Below are 17,197 nucleotides of genomic sequence, written 5' to 3'. Positions count from 1 at the left end.
AATTCTTAAACACAGTCAGTACAAAAGCATCAACATGTGCAAAACTTTTATTCAAGTCTAGAAATTGTTTGATAAAGCAAGTTAATGGATTCAGTGTTAACATCTTTAAGTTGGAGGTTGTTGCATGCAGTGATTCCTCTGTCTGATATCCTGAAAGCACATTTATGAATCATCTGGACTCCAGTCTCAGATTCTATCTCATTGTTTCTAAAGATATTATCTTATTGACAATTCCTTCACGAAGTCAGACCTGGCTAGCTCTCTGCATTTAATTACATAATATTCAGTCACTGGTGCTTCAGCTGCTCTCTCCTAAACCGAAAGCTGGTCTCATGACACCACAGACGGGAAACTGCAACAACCAACACAGTCTTTCATTTGAGTGTCAGTGCTACGGTTGAAAAGAAAAAGATTTTTAAGTAAAATCCAGATTTTTTAAGGTCAACAAAAATGTTCACAGCCTTGAATTTTTTCTTTTTCCAGGGTCAAATTACGACTGGGAGGATTGCTGAGTGTGTAAAATCACAGACGTGGCAACAGGAAGAATTGTTTTTCTTTTGAATCATTTCATGGCACGAGTGGATGTCATTGACAGCAATCAGACTGAGGATGGTCAGAGAGAGGAAGAGGGTAGACATGCAGAAAATGTCCCACGGTTGGGAATTGAACCCCAGGTGGTTGCCTTTGCACATGGGACGTCCCTGGAATAGAAAATTGATTTTGGTCAATGACCTCAATCATTTAAAAAGACAGCGATCAGGAAAAGCTGATTGGATTGGAACAATACATTCCTACAATGTCTGCTGCCTAACTTTGTTTCAACCATCTGGATCCCACGCAAATTATTATAAAGTGAATCGTCTCTTGATCTGATAACCTTGTTTTGTTTGTGTTTGGGGGCTTTATACCTTTGCCGTGGAAATCTTGAGTCTGAAAAACATACAAACACACACAACAGAGGGCAGCAGGGAATTTGGGCTCACAGCCACCCCCTCCCCTTTGCTTTCCCTTTTTGACATAGCTGGCAAACAGGGAGCCTTAAATCATCCTAAACTGTTTTGCAGGATCTGAATCTGTTTCGTTCTCTAAACAACAGAAGTGATTAATACTGTGCTGGAGGTGTTTCTCAACCAGGTCCCGTTCAGCCTGTAATTATATTGTTTTCTGTGGCTTCTGGTTGAATCCAACCAACCAACATATAAGAGGGTAAAGTGACTGTGCAGAGTAAGCAGCTGGACTCTTCAAGTTCATGGTTTCCTGTGTCGTCTGCTGGACATACCTGAGTTTACTCTGTTCATGCCTTCGAGGGGTTATAAAGACATCTCTGCTGATCAGTGCCGGCAGCTCAAATGCTAAATTTGAAAGACTGTCTGCACACAACTAATAAAAGTAAACAAAATGGGATATTGTTGTCTTTGTGTCCTGGAAACCTAACTACTGCTACTTAGCACTTCAGAAATGTGCAGCCTTTGTAACGCTGACTGTTTCAGGCCCACAAATCTCTCCTTGATCAGCACAGACCCAAGACATGTAGTAATGACAACAGATCAACACTGTGTGACTAATGTTTTTATCATAACAGAGCGAGAGCAGCTTAAAATATGACTTAATGCCTCTTCTTTCCCCTTTTGAACTTTCAGATGGTTTGAGTTTTTTGACTTAAATTTTTCGTCACTGCCTTTTATACGTGTTTGCTCTCATGTCACGGTGACATTTGAGGAGCCCTCCTCAAAGCCGTCTCATATCTGCATCTTCTGATTGAAGTAAATTATTTTCATAAGCTGTTACAGACTCGACTAACCACGTTTGTAGATATGGTTTGAAATAAACTTCCAGAGGTACGAAAAGGCCTGAAACTGTGTTGCAATCGGTCATAAACAACACAAGGTTATGAAATCTGGTGAAAGGAAGCAGACTCAATTATTCATCACAAAATATGCCAAACAGGATCACTGAAATAGAAAAGAGGAACAACAGTCACAAGAGGATTCAAATTAGCACTAAAAAAGTGTATTTTTTTTACAACATATTTTTTAACTTTAGATGTGTTACCACTTTCTTTTAGCAGTTTTGCAAAGGAAACTTTTATTGCAGAGTTTTGCACTTCAGCTCAGGTTGGGGGTATTTTACCAACTTGGTGAAAGTTTACAGATTGTACTTTGCGGAGCAAAGGAACAGCCACATTTATCACAACGTCTACCACAAACTGTAATCCAAAGCCAAACTCTGCATCGAGCTGAGTTGTTTGTCGTTAAGGTTCTGTGAGCAGAGAGCAGCCATATTGTCAGCCAGATTGTCTTATCTACCAAATCCTAGACAGAGGAAACTCCTGGTGTTGGTATCATGATCCCAGAAAACATTTTCTCGCTGCTTCCTCTGCTGCATCAAACACACAGCAGTGCTGGTACACAAGAGAGAGAGAGAGATAAATGAAGGTATTGTTGTGTTTTGGTGATGAATTAGTAAATTCATCACCAAGGTGACCAAGAAAGCAGCCATAGTTAATTTAGTGACTGCATGGTTTGATTCCTTTTTTTTTTTTTAAATTGCCTCTCATAATCTCCTACTCCAGGACTTGGTTGTAAAAATCAGATCTCATTCAGTTATATTTATTTGAGAGCATATTTTTTAGCTAAAGCTCCACAGACACACATCTTTTAAAGCATTTTTAAAAAACACGCAGTGTGAGTAAAAGCTTTTGCCATGAAAAATTTAAACTCAATTTTACAGCATGGATTAAGTAGAAGTTGCCAAGCTTGGCAGTAGAAACTCAGAAAATGTCCTGGTCTTTGTTTGGAGCTGATATTTGTCCCTATAAAAAGGTTTTAGTTAAGGCCGTTGACCCTTGGTCATAGTTAGTCTGCAGTGGGTGAGACAGTGACATGGATGCGGTCGTTGACTCTTGCATAACGTGACGAGCTTAGCGGCTATTTCATTTATTTATATTTTCTGCCACAGGTCATCGTGCTCAAAGAGGCTGTACGAACCCATTGTGTCAAACAACAGCCCGATGATATCTGCTGACCTAAATCCTTCTGCCAGTAGCTTTCTATCCCAGATGAGGGCAGATGTTTTACAAGACAATGAAATTCCTGTTGTCCATACTGTAATCTCATTTCCACTCTTTTATTATTAGACGTTACGTCACATCAAATGTACTGAGAGCCTGTGTTCTCATCAGGGGTAGGTCATTTTAGAGCGCTGAGCACCGATTCAAGACTGGTGTTTGTTTTGTTTAAAATGACAGACGTTTGCTTTATCTGGCACTTTAGTGGACTATACAAGCTTTATCTGCTAGATGGGAGGAAGAAATATATTTCAGTGCTCTGTGAGTAAGAGGGATAATTGTTATCTGAAGCAACTGCATTGATTTTTTTTTTGGGGGGGGGGGGAGGGTGGAGGGTTCAAAAATCATAATGCAGCAGAAGCAGCATCCAGTTTCTATACACCACTAATCTGGAACAAACTTCCAGAAAACTGCAAAACCGCCGAAACACTGAGTTTCTTTAAGTCGAGGCTGAAACCCCATCTGTTTAGATTTGCCTTTGATTAGTAGAATTGATCATCATATTTGATGTGTAGTTGCCTGATGACTTTGACAAAATGTAACATTTATTGCTTGTTTCAAACATGGTGGGAGTTCAATAGCGCTCCTTTTAGACCCCCAACAACAAAAGCAGCCAAAGTTTTGCTTTTCTCGTCAACGTTTTATCTGAATTTAGCTCTATGCAGGACGCGTCATTGACGGACTCCTTTTCCATCTCTCTGCAGGTCTCTGGATGGCCGCCTGCAGGTGTCCCACAGGAAGGGACTGCCTCACGTCATCTACTGCCGGCTGTGGCGCTGGCCCGACCTACAGTCTCACCACGAGCTGCGAGCCGTGGAGCTGTGCGAATACGCCTTCCACACGAAGAAGGACGAGGTGTGCGTCAACCCATACCACTACCAGAGAGTAGAGACGCCAGGTATGACTGCTAATCTTAAAACAGACCTGTGTTACAAAACCGTGCTATGCATCCACTTTATTTTTAAATTTTCGTATATTCTTAATGCAACTCTTGCTACGTTCTAATCCGCATGTTTCTCCTTTTACGTCTCAGTCCTCCCGCCGGTGCTGGTGCCCAGGCACACAGAAATCCCCAGCGAGTTCCCGCCACTGGACGACTACAGCCATTCAATCCCTGAAAACACCAATTTCCCTGCTGGCATTGAGCCCCAGAGCAACTACATACCAGGTATCAGCGAGCTTCCAAAGTTGACTCACACCAAAGGCGGGTTTATGGTCTGTCTACACAAGCTTGTAAGATTCAGTTTGAGACAATCTGAGGAATTTCTTGAGTAGCCGATTCCCGAAGAAGTCTTTTAGGACCTTTTACGCACACGAGACATTAGTAGTGTTTCCACCATAAATTTTTAGCACATTTGAAAAGCTGTGATTACAACACCTTGATGATATCTTTAATTTGAGACAGAAAAGTGCAAGGGAACCTTGGCGCAGGGAGAAACCTCCTTTAGTTTAATCTCTGTAAACATACTCTACAGGAAGTTGCTCGTTTAATTTTTAGAGGTTTAGTTAATTGAGATTAGCTCTGTTTGCTTCGGAGATTTTTTTTTTTCCCCTCTGTCGTAATTCACTTAGAAGATCTGTGCTGTTCATGATTGTCTGAGCGAAGAGGCAGAATGCATTAAGCTGTAGTTTCTTCACATCATCTCTGTTGAACTGTAGCTGCAAAGTTAACATAACTGTTAATTAAAAACTTAAATTAAATCTGTTTGTCTTGGTTTTTAAGGAATGATTATCCAGAAAAAAATGTTGCCTCCCCTGTTAACTTTTGAATGAAGTGCATTAATGCCTCTGCGTCCACACGTCAACCTTTTCTCCTGTGTCTCAGAAACGCCGCCGCCAGGCTACCTCAGTGAAGATGGAGAGACCAGTGATCACCAGATGACACACAGCATGGACACGAGCTCCCCAAACCTGTCACCTAACCCTGTTTCACCCACACACAGTAACCTCGGTGAGAACCGCCTGTCTGTGTGTGTGTGTGTGGGTGTGTGTGTGTTTGTGTTAGTGTTTCTTACCCCCCTGCAGGAATTGTCTGTTTGGTTTTGGTAAGAGGAAATGAGGTGATGAAAGAGTCCTTTGTCTTTCACGCCCAAGCAGTTGCACAGACCAAGGCAGTGTTCGGTCCGCAGTAAAGATACCCGATGTTTATTCTGTCGGGATGAGAAAACATCAGGGAGCCTGCCCTACTACTTGATTTGGCAGGACACATTGAAGCTTTCAGAGGCTGCTCCGCGTTGCAATTTTGCCAGAAATAGTTGACTTCACTGAAAACAATCAAGGATGAGCCTGTAATCTTACTTTTTTTTGTCTCTGGCATCCCATCTGTGAGGGTTGAGTTTCCTCGCTTTGTTTGGACAAAGTTTCTGGGAAGCAGCGTATGACTCCGAGGTTTTTTTTTCTTCTCCGTCTGCAGCCAGCTAGAGCCATTTTTCATTTCTCGGGATGGCCGCACATCCTTAAAAATTTTTAAATACATATATCTAAAATTAAGGCCTTAAAATGTCATGAATTGGTTAAAGAAAATGCAAGTTGGCCTGAAGTACATTAATCATAGGTCTTAAGTTTTGTCGTGGCTTTGTACTGTTTTTTCTTACGGAACTTTTCAATCAGGGAAAAGTTTGAGTTGCGTGCAGATCTCGTCACTCACTGTCTTGAGGTGGTTAAGGCCAACAATAACAAGCTACTAACGTTAGCTAGCTACCGTTTAGCGCCTGTCATGGGTGAATGTAATTTCATTGGCAGGTGGCTAAATGCTGGCCCAGCCTTAAAGCTTAGTAAGGCTTTAAGGCTGTGGAAAAAAGTTGCTGCCAAAAGTCACAAAAAGACCCCAGGAATATCAGTTTTAGGCCCCTAAAAATGCATTTCTTTTATACATTTATAGGTGTTTTATTTGTATAAACTCTTTAAATTTGAGTTGGCGGCCTGTTTCATTCGTCCACCTTCTTCTCTATCTCTAAATTTGTGTAGCCATCTTCCTGGCATTGCTTTACTAAGCGCTCTTCCTCTGCGTCTGTGTCAGACCTCCACCCTGTGACGTACTGTGAGCCGGCCTTCTGGTGCTCCATCTCGTACTACGAGCTGAACCAGCGGGTAGGAGAGACCTTCCACGCCTCGCAGCCCTCGCTGACGGTGGACGGATTCACAGACCCCTCCAACTCCGAACGTTTCTGCCTGGGACTGCTGTCCAACGTCAACCGCAATGCAGCAGTGGAGCTGACACGCCGACACATAGGTGGGCCTCATCGCTCCCCTCTAAATCAGTCCAACGTCTGCTGCCGCTGTTAATGTCGCCGTGACATCCGTCTCTGTTCCCTCTAAGGTCGTGGCGTGCGGCTGTACTACATCGGAGGAGAGGTGTTTGCAGAGTGTCTCAGCGACAGCGCTATCTTCGTCCAGAGCCCCAACTGTAATCAGCGTTACGGTTGGCACCCCGCCACAGTCTGCAAGATCCCCCCTGGTGTGTGACAACTCCACAGACTCTGTGGAAAAACTAAAGAGTGAATGGAGTGTGTTGAAGAAAACCAGGAGGAGGTGGATGGAAAAATTCACTCGTCACAGATTAGATCACAGACGCTGCTGCCCAGGCAGCCACGAACCTTTCACAGGCGCGCTCTGCGCTTTTAATTGTTCCCAAAAACTCTGCAAAGGCCTGGAATTTGATTTAAGTGTTTTTCAGATCTATTTAACAGATGTTTGGGAAGAATTTTAGATATGGAAACTTCTTTTGTTTTCTGGACCTCGTTACTGGTCCATTGTTTTGAAATTCCGTTTGGTCCGGAATTTTGTGTTTCAGGCACAAACAGACTGTTTGGTCCGTTTGTGCCTGAAACTAATGATTATTCTGACGATTAATTGATTATCGGATAAGACAACTGGCACATTTTGCAGATTTTTCATTTAACCTCTGAAACATTTTTATACAGTATTAAAACTGTAGTAATGATGCAATCAACAAATAATTAAAATCCTTTTTTTAAATGAAAAAAAAAATTGTTCCCAAATGCAATAACATAGAATTCCTTTACTGAAGCTAAGGCTATGCCACAAGTTCTCTGTAATACATATTTTCAGACAAATGTGTTTATACATCACATGCAGAATGTATTTGTATTTTGTACAGTTTTGTCTTAATTACTCCGATTATGTTGTTTTTTCCTAAAATAAACTTTTTAGAGTTTATTTGAACAATTAATCAACTAATAAATTAGTTGAAAATTCTTTCAGTAATCGATTCATTCTGATTAATCTATTAGTCATTTCAGCCCATCTTTACATCATGTTTGTTTTGCAGGTTCTCTATTCAAAGTCTTGACGACTGCAGAATTACTGGCCACAAATTTATAGTGAAGCTTTAACATTTCCAATTGAAACAGCAAGAAGTTTACACAGTTCTAATTGTAAATGTCCTTTTCTAAAACAGTTCTCAGTATCCATAGCAAAGCCGACAACACTGCAGCGTCTCATTAGTGAAACAGTGATTAATCTAATCTAATTGTGTAAACTGGATGATGCAGAACAGACGCGGTGTGTACACATCACCCCCACTATAAAAGTCCAAGTCCAGAGCAGCACTAATCCAAAAGACCCTCTCAGGTTTCCTCTCGTTAAACAACATTTTCCGTTTCACTAGTGCCTGGATTGAGCCTGGATTTTTAAGTGTTTCTTAATACGTCAAAGCTGAACTTACTAGTTATTTGTCTTACTGGTAAATAGAGCACAGTCAGGAAAAACAAAAGAATAAGTCAAAAGGAGAAACACTTGTCACTGCCAGTTTTATGCAAAGGGCGGCTTCCCACATACCAGCTTGTAATTATTTTCTGAATTTGAATCAAGCCAGCTGTAAGCGCTCGGGCTTTGGCTGCCTTTGGTTCCTCAACGTAACTCGGCTTGTTGTTTGTCTCCAGGATGCAACTTGAAGATCTTCAACAACCAGGAGTTTGCTGCCCTGCTGGCTCAGTCGGTCAACCAGGGATTCGAGGCCGTCTACCAGCTCACCAGGATGTGCACCATCCGCATGAGCTTCGTCAAAGGCTGGGGAGCCGAATACAGGTGAACCAGAGCTTAACCGGCTGTTAAAATTGTTTCTTGTCTGAAAAGCATTCATGAAAACATCAAAATCACAAGTTCAATTGTGCCGATTTTGCTAAAAACAGCTAAAACGTCTGAAAAAAGGTCAGTGAAACTCATCTGTAATATCTGCATTCTTGCTGAAAATGGAAAAATTACTATTAAGGTAAAAGTTGCCCAAATGTTTTGCATTTTCTACAATAGGCATTAAAGGTAGGAACAAAATACTTGGGTTTATTAAAAATGAATACATGGACCGAAACTGGATTTTTTTCATTTTTATTTTCTTGAGTTAGAAAAGTTGCAGTAAAACAAACATATTGTGTTAACAGTTTAATTTTCACAGATGTAAATATTAGACCGGTTTTAATTACATTTCCCACTTTATTCTAAACAAACCTCATCTTTGTCCCTGGAGTTTTGTTGATAGTTTTATGGCGATCGAGTTACTGAAGTGATAAATCATCTCTTATTTATTATCTCAGCTCTGTAAATGCTGCAGAGCGAGGATTAACTCCCTGTTAGAGCCAGCCTGTGTGTGTGTGTGTGTGTGTGTGTGTGTGTGTGTGTGTGTGTGTGTGTGTGTGTGTGTGTGAATGGAGACAATAGGAACAGACTGTGAATCACACCCCACAATCCAGCCACCCCCACTCACACACATCTGCTCACACTCTGGTGAATCCGGTGCATGACATCACTGAGGCCTCGTCAATACAGCCAGGCCCCTTGCTGGCACGCCCGACTATTTTTAAACACACAAGCACACACACACATGTGCTATGTCAAAAAGAGATGTCAGACTTTCCCCTCCTTCAGTCCCCTCTCGTTTTTCCACACACTCTGACTCATTGATAGTGGGACGGATTGGTTGGAAATTGGCGCCGACAGAGACGGTTTCCACCAGGGAAAGACCTTGGTGCTGCGAGCGACTGCTCACCACTCCTGTCCCGACCAAACGCTGACATGTGGAGACACTTAAAAACAGGATTCAGGTTACATGATCAAGCAGGCCTGCCTTTCTCTCTCTGCCTCCTACACACTCTCTGTTTTTACTGGTCATTCATTTTGAACCCTTCTGTCTCTTTTTGTTCCAGTTAAAAAAATTTTTTGAGGGGGTGAGGGGGGGAACAATTGAAATAAATATTGGAAGGAAATTAGGAAAAAAAAAACATGCAAAAATAATCCTTTTTAGCATAAAGATTGAAAAAGTATCGAACAGAACAAAGAGCTAAAGAAAAGCAATTCATAAAAACCAGAGCGAAATGCAAACGACAGGAAAAGGAAATGACACGTGTCAGAGTTGTCACATCTCTGCGGCGTCTTAACAGAGAGGCTTTTGGCTGAGTGAGGAAGCAGGTGTGGTTCTTCCAGCACTAATAGATCAAACTTTTATATAACACACACACACACACACACACAACAGATTATTGCAGGCGATCTTTTCTTTAAGCGTCTTCAATGCTGAAGTTTTCTCCCATCTAACTCCTCTTGTGCCACATTTTGGTTTGTGCTTTAAAACACTGGCTTAGTCTCTCCTCTCACACTAAGAAAACATTTATTACTCCAGCCTTTAAAAATGTGTGTAAATCTACCTGAAGTGATGACTGATGCCTCCTTTTGCTACTTTTTCTTTCTTCAGTCATTCAGAAAAAGATCTAAGCATCTGCACTGAGTTTCTTGTAGAGCATTTCCTGCTGTGATTCATAGCTGAAGATCTGCGTAGGCTTTTAAGAAAATCATGTCGAACAACAGAAGCAGAAACAAGAAAGCTGAAGCAAAGTAGCAAAGGAAGTTTTCCGCAACGTTATTGGACGTGTCATCGACTGTTAAGACGTAATCAGTGTGCATGGACTGTGGATCTGATTTTGAAGAGTGTTTGTCTGCAGGTCACAGCACATTAACACACTTTTCTATTATGTAAAAAAAAAAAAAAAAAAAAAAAAAATATATATATATATATATATATATATATATATATATATATATATATATATATATATATATATAATTAAATGATCGCAGGCAACCTCCCAACTGTAAGTGCAATAAGAACATTTATAGCTCAAAATCTTACTGCTTTAGGCTGGCCCAGCCTATGCAGGGCTATTCCATCATAAACAGGGATTCTTTTAAAACCTTCACACTATTTGTGAAGTAAATTAAGACCTTCTCAGTTGTCAGACTGGGACTAAAATGTTCAATGTGACAACAGATGTTTTAAATATCCATCTGGATCAAAAGGAGGATTCTCAGTTTTCTCAAACAGTACATTTAAAAAAACATTCATCCAGATCAGTTATATTTTTTAGTGCTTAGTGTGTCTGTGAAGTAACACAGTAAAAATGTTTTTTATATAGATGCTGGTTCATGTTTCTTACTTTTTCAGGTTTTAAAGTGTGAATTTAAACATTCATTAGTATTTTTTTTTCTCACTAACAGACTAAAAAAAATGTGGCCATGTGCTTCTCAACCTGGTTCTAAAATATCAAACATCACTTAAACAACTCTTTTGGGGTATTTTTACAAACAAAACGAAGCTATGAAACCCACAAGCATGCTTAAAATAATCAGTATTTAGTTTTTGACTCACCATTTCCGATTTGACAAAGTTATAGATGTTGAAATAGATCGGAGGTGTGCCACTTCTGTTGCTACAAAGGCAGCATACACGGTCTGGAAACACATTTTTGGTTATTGTGTTATTTCATAATTTGTGGAACCAACAAATAATAAGACTCAGGCACTATTTAAGCAGGCTTAAACTCAGCACTTTGTAAACTCGTCGTTCGGCCGTGTGTTGGGGGCTCGTCCAGAGCTCCGTTCATGCACTGATCCCAGCTTTGTGACTTTGGGAATATGCAGCCATTCACTGGGAGAATAGATCACGTGTCTCTCTTATCTCTGCGCAGAACTGAATAAAACTCTCTAGATTGTATTTGACTTGCCTCCAAACAGCTGGATCTCCAGGGCTAATATCTGTCCATCCTCTTCTTCCCTTTGTGTCCCGCAGGCGGCAGACAGTGACCAGCACCCCCTGCTGGATCGAGCTGCACCTGAACGGCCCGCTGCAGTGGCTCGACAAGGTGCTCACTCAAATGGGCTCCCCGAACATTCGATGCTCCAGCGTCTCTTAGGGACGTCCTTCGTCCACTCATTTCTTACACGCCACGTCCGCAACTCCCCCCAATCCCAACGTTTCATTCAGTCCCTCCCTTCATTCAGACACTCCTTGTTCCTCCCCCCCACCTCCACACCTGCTGTCAGAAGCACTTTTTTTGAAACACTTTTGTGTTAGTGGCAAAAAGGGGACGAAGTGCATTAAAGTCGTTAATAGGATCTCAACACATTGTCCGAGTTAATTTGATGGTAGTTTTCATCCGCAAGCCAGAAACTTTACATTTGTTTTTTTTTTTTCATTCTTTCTTGCTTGATTGAAATTTGCTGTTCATATTTTTGTACAGATTTTAAATTGAACAGTAGATTTGATAAATAATTTTTATTATTATTTTATTATTATTATTATTACTGTTGTGTCCCAAATAGGAAAAAAAAAAACGTGTAAGATCATGTTAAATACATTTCACTTGACTTTCTTGTTTTGGGGCATTTCTTAGATTATGAAGACTTCTATAGATGTAAAACAATGAGACAGACTGAACGTGATTTATTTAATACACAAGTTAGCACTGTCTGTAGGAATGTACTGCAAAGAGGGTAGAAATATTTGTTGCGGTTTTATACTTTCATTTTATGCTGCAGGTCTTACTTTGGGTAAAGAAACAAATGGATTTTTGGTGTAAACAGCATCAAAAATAAAATAAAAAGGAGTCAGCTTTGCTAGTTTGAAGATTTACACCAGCACAGAAAATGTCAGTCAGTCCAGCAACAAATAAGTCAGATTGTGAAGGATTCATGAGGAGAGAACAGGAAGTAAAGCTCTTTAAAACATTACAGGAGTACTAAGAGACAGCGAATCTCACTAAAGGTCACCAGGAGGAAAAATGCACTTGTGTTTGAAAAAAATATTTAAAAAAATAAAATCAATATTCCAGCATGTAGAATTAGAGATTAGATGTTTAACATGCGTTACTTTCAGGAAGCCTCTCCACGTTGCATAATGTTTGCATCATCTTCGATTGTACATGTAATGTGTACCGAAACGGGACTTGAAAACGACAGACATTGTGTTCTTCACACTTTTCAATGACAGAGCTGCACACTCGTAAGTGTGATGTGAATACTCTGCAGAAAGCTTTGATGTGTTCAGAGAGCAGGAAGAGGCCTCTGCTTTGTTGGCGATTTAACCTTTGGTCGTATTTTTAGCCACGCTGACTTTTTGCACATTCAGGACTGGAGAAAAACAGAAACATCTGGATCATAAATAACTGAAAGAGAAGTTAACCAACTCGTGAGAATTTCAATTTATTTTTGCAAATGTTATGTTTTTTTGTTTTTTTTTAGCCCAAGTCCAAGTTGTGTGTTGGAGGATAGAAAACACTGCAGGCAGGTCTGGGTTGTAGTTTTTGTTTTTATAAACATGTTAACATGAGGCAGATTCATTTTTAAGCTTTTTATAAAGGGAAACGTGTAGTTCAACAGCAGCGTGTAAATAACAGTAGTGTCTTAATTTTTTTTTTCATTATTATTATTATAATTTTCAGGTCTGTACATATACAACGTTAAGGTGTTTAATTGTGACCATTGACCTTCATAATTTTGATGGATTTAGAAGCAGGAGAACAAATAACGAAAGAAAAACAACAAAAAAGAAACCTTGGTAAAAGCTGTTGCTAAATTGTAAAAACAGTCACAGCTTTGAACCCATTTTCTTTCACCCACCCACTCAAGTGGAAGTGGATCAATTTCCTTCTGGTTCTATAACACTAGACAAAGACTCAGTGGGCGTGCATGAACAATATGTTGTTTTGTTTTTTCTGTCTTTATTTACATGAACCTGGCTCTTGATGTTAATGGCACCCCATTGGTGCTAACCTGCAACAGCAGAAAAAGCAGCGACATAGTGCCATTACACATACGCGGGCCGATCCTAAGCGATCATTTTTAATCGTGCAAACTTTCAAAGTGTTGGGTTGTTTCAGAAACAGTAGCATCTACCAGTCTGGAACAAGCCAGCTCTCCGTAGAGCTTCTCGTGTCCTTGAACGCAGCAGCCCTGATTCTGTTGGGATCTTAAAACCCTCGTGGTTGATGTAATTACCCTGTAGGGAAAGTTTTGAAAGCAAATTTGTCCTTTTTTTGTTTTTTTTAACACACTCTGAAGGTTATAGCTGTCATGTTTGTTTCTTCCATTTCAAAGTTTCTGTTGTAATCATTAGAGGCAATTTACGGTCCTGAATTGGTCTTTTTAGATTTCTTGTATAAATATTTCCTTTCCATTTTTTGCCCCCGCTTAAAAAAAAAAAAAGTAGATGTGATGCTTTGCATTTTTATGTATTTCTGTTGATCTACAAATAAAATCTCAAACCTGAGCTGAAACTTATTGCGGATGCAGCATATTTTATTTGTGTTTTTAGTTTATTTCTGAACTCAATCTAGAAATGAATTAAATATTAATAATCAGAGCTACCGACTAGATTGTATCACTCTATGTGCTGTGGGTAGATCCTGTTTGCTCATAAGGGCACAATAAGACGTTTACAGCCACTCATTATGGACTTGATGACTCATCAGCCCCACCAGCACCAGACAACAGCCTGGGTACAACAAACAGCGAATTACTTCAGGTCCAGATCGTCCTGTTAAAGATCACACTTGTCAAAAGCTCCAAAAGCAGCGTGTGTCCACCGTGAAGCTAGTTTTGCATCATTTACTGAGTTGCTGACCCCCCAAAAAAGACCCTTACTTCACAATGTACACATAAAAGCACAGTTGAAACCTTCAGCTGCTAACATGGACAAACCAAAAAGTCTAATGGAGAACGGTTTTATGGTCAGATGTAGCAAAGATTGAGCTCTTTGGTCACGACGAGGAGTGTGTTTGGTGGAGTCAAGGTTTTGCTGCCAGAGTTGTACAAAGTGGACAGAATAATGACAAAGAAGAGCCACCTAGAAAGTTCTTCAACTTTGCCTGAAATCAATGACGACGTTTTTGACTCAATCAGCGCACATGAACACTGAGTTTGGAATGGATAAAGTTTTATAAAAAAATATGTGGATTACGCTTAAAAGTCCAGGCTTTCCAGTTCTTACTTAAATTGTATCTTGTTTGATCCTGCCACCATGGAAACACAAAGGCTTGAAAAATGTAATCAAAGCCAAAAATATAATCTGGGAAGTCCTACCTTTAAACACAGTAAGTTAAAGACTGAGTACAATATTTCCTCATCTGTGGTGAATAATTTAGTCTCCAAGAATAAAAAAAACCCACTTATTACAAACCCACAGCAGACACTATTGTTTCTTATGTCTGTAGAGCTAGTCAGTTGAATGCATAATAGCTTGTGTCACAAAAAAAAAAGACTGACTTGATGTGGAACATAAAGGCTGGCTTTGTTTTGATGCCCTTCAGGTATAGACAGTGAAGTGCACTGCCAGACACGGTTTGAGCCAGTCCACCGTAGTCACAGTTTGTCTGCATGAGAAAATCAAATGAGAGAAAATAAATGAATGCATTCCTTTATAAAAAAAAAAAAAACATCAGACCATGTTGTCTCCATTAGTCACGAACACTGACAAATCCGTTGGTGCCTTTCCACAGCAAAAACAGATGCAGCATTGAGGGCCTACCCCTGCAGCCCATGTCTCACGTTCTTTGAATCGTGTTCAGGTATCAAGTTCTTTCCTTTGAAAAGTTTTTATTTTATTATTTTTATTGTGACACGCCAACAAGCACCCACTTCGTGTCATCCACACTCACCCAGAAACACTGCAGTTTGACAGAATGTGTTTTTGGTCAATTTCGGTGTTGCTTTCTGACACTGATGATGTGTGGTGCAATCAGAAAGTAATAAACATGGCTTTTTTTTTTACTGTACTTACTAGGACTGGGCAATAAATCAATAAATATATATCGGGATAGACGCATGATCAATATCACATGTCTATGAGCATGTGGGTGAGTATAATGACTTAATACGAGCTTGTGAAAATCTGCCTTTAGGAAAATGCCGAACAATAAATTTAAGCATAAAGTGCTTATCATCTTCATCTATCGTGTTTTTCCTGCGTTGAGCATTGTATCGACCATTTTGTTGTACTCGTTTGTTACCAATTTTCTTGAACTCAACCGTTGACTTAAAAGCCTTGAGGACTTGCTGCAGGAAGTACCAAACCACATTTCCTGGTGTCAGCGTCAGAATCCAGTCCCATTTCCCAATTTATTAAAACTCATCAATCTCCGTAGATTCTGGTTCTTTTGATCCATCTTTAAATAATATATTTATTTTTGATTATTTTATGCAAAGATAAGCCATTAGAGCTCCATGAAATGTTCGGTTTGGATTTCATTTCAATGTAAATCGTGAACTTCCTGTTGTTCTGATGTTTCTGCTGCACAAAGCTGAGCCAAAGCTCTATTTCCTCCTCAGCATTCAGAAACCTGCAGATCATTACCAACTTCAGCTGTAATCTTCAGAGAAACGGGGACTATTGGAACGTTTTTTGTTTTATCACATTTTTTTTAAACTTTTAAATCATTTTTTAATTCGTTTTGCACAAGTGCTGCCTCACACCGTCTGTTTTTAGTTCTCAGGGCTTTTTGCAGCAGGTTTCTCCATAGCAGGCCTGCTGTACGGTTCTTTCTGTCCTCATGCTAGTACTTTCAATAGCTACTAAGGTTAGCTATCGAAGCTAACATTAGCATTGTTGCTAATTTGCAGCGTTAAAAACCCCGATTCGAGTCAGATCAGGACGCTGTATTCCAAAAGACATACACACTTTTGCAAGCCACTTTTACACCTCTTCAAAAATGTTGTAGTTAAAATTTTAATTTTCCGTGCATTAATTTTAAGTTAGAACTAAATCATAAGGAATATGCAGACTTCTTTTATTGTGCTCTGAATAGCCCTTCTCAGACAGCTTTGCCTTTTTACTTAGCAGCTTTTCAGAAGAAAGTTTGTGTTAAGGGCTGTTAGTGTGCCTATGAATGTATCTGCTCTCTTTTTATTTCTTACCTTTTTTTGCAGCCGCAGCAGCTTTGCCTGCACTTTCCGCCTGCACCACAGATTCCTGCAGGATTTCTAGCTCGAGCGTCAGACAGTCCTTCAATAATTAACTCCAGTTTGTGGAGGTCAAATGCAGGGCAATTATGAAAGATTGACTCAGACTGTAAGTGTGCAATGCAGAGCTTTTTTAACAGAAACAGACTGACGGTCTTGGCTGTTAATATTTTACATTCCAGTAGCTCTCAATTATAAATGGGTATCAAGTATTTATTTAAATCACACTAAAGCTGTTTGACTTTGGGGATTATTCAGGACCCCTTTTATGTTTTTTGTATTTTAATAAGCAATTTATCTAAGAAGTATATGAATGTGACTGTTTTATGAACACTTTAGTCAAATAAAATAGCAGCATAAATATGCACATAATTTACTAAATGCACAAATAAATTTGTAAAGCTATACATTAAACTTCAGTTGACGGTATTTCTAATATGGGTTGGTATTTTATATTTTCTGTTCTACAATGGATCATAAAATAACTTAAAATACTCTTTGAGTTCTTATGCTGCTAAGCAGTTTGCCTGCAGACATGGAACATATGTACCACAAACGTATAAATTTAATGTGTGTATGTCAGTTTCTTTAAATGATTCATTATTATGTAAAAACACATTTATTAAACAAATTGATTGGCGAAATTGAGGCTGCTCTGGTCCTAAAACTTAGCATTACTAATATAAATGTTTCCAGTTGTTAGCAGCTTATTCAAACTAACTGGACCCGGTTTGTTCTCTCATGCAGTCGGTGATATGAGTCCTTTGATAATTAGGAACCTCACAGATTTAGTCGATTACATTTAGGCACACGCTATTTTAAATGTAAAAAAAATTGAAAAAAAGAAAAAAGTCTTCAGTCAACTTAATTTGTATACCACATATTTCA

At 39.5% G+C, this 17,197-nt stretch overlaps 1 protein-coding gene across 1 annotated transcript in view; it reads left to right on the top strand.

Moving 5' to 3' along the window:
- Positions 1-13,633, top strand: part of smad3a (SMAD family member 3a) — a 28,842-nt gene extending 15,209 nt beyond the window's left edge. Inside the window, exons 3-9 of the mRNA XM_014998651.2 lie at positions 3,772-3,965; positions 4,101-4,235; positions 4,893-5,018; positions 6,087-6,299; positions 6,387-6,524; positions 7,972-8,116; positions 11,145-13,633. Of these exons, the coding sequence (XP_014854137.1) occupies positions 3,772-3,965; positions 4,101-4,235; positions 4,893-5,018; positions 6,087-6,299; positions 6,387-6,524; positions 7,972-8,116; positions 11,145-11,268 (1,075 nt within the window). The 3' untranslated portion in view covers positions 11,269-13,633. The remainder of the gene's footprint in view (positions 1-3,771; positions 3,966-4,100; positions 4,236-4,892; positions 5,019-6,086; positions 6,300-6,386; positions 6,525-7,971; positions 8,117-11,144) is intronic.
- Positions 13,634-17,197: the final 3,564 nt, after the last annotated feature.

Source organism: Poecilia mexicana, unplaced genomic scaffold, assembly GCF_051168715.1.
Source record: "Poecilia mexicana isolate PSO_F unplaced genomic scaffold, ASM5116871v1 scaffold_3, whole genome shotgun sequence".
Taxonomy (NCBI): Eukaryota; Metazoa; Chordata; class Actinopteri; order Cyprinodontiformes; family Poeciliidae; genus Poecilia; species Poecilia mexicana.
The sequence above is the reverse complement of the archived record's forward strand: the minus strand, read 5'-3'. Positions and strand labels throughout refer to the sequence as shown.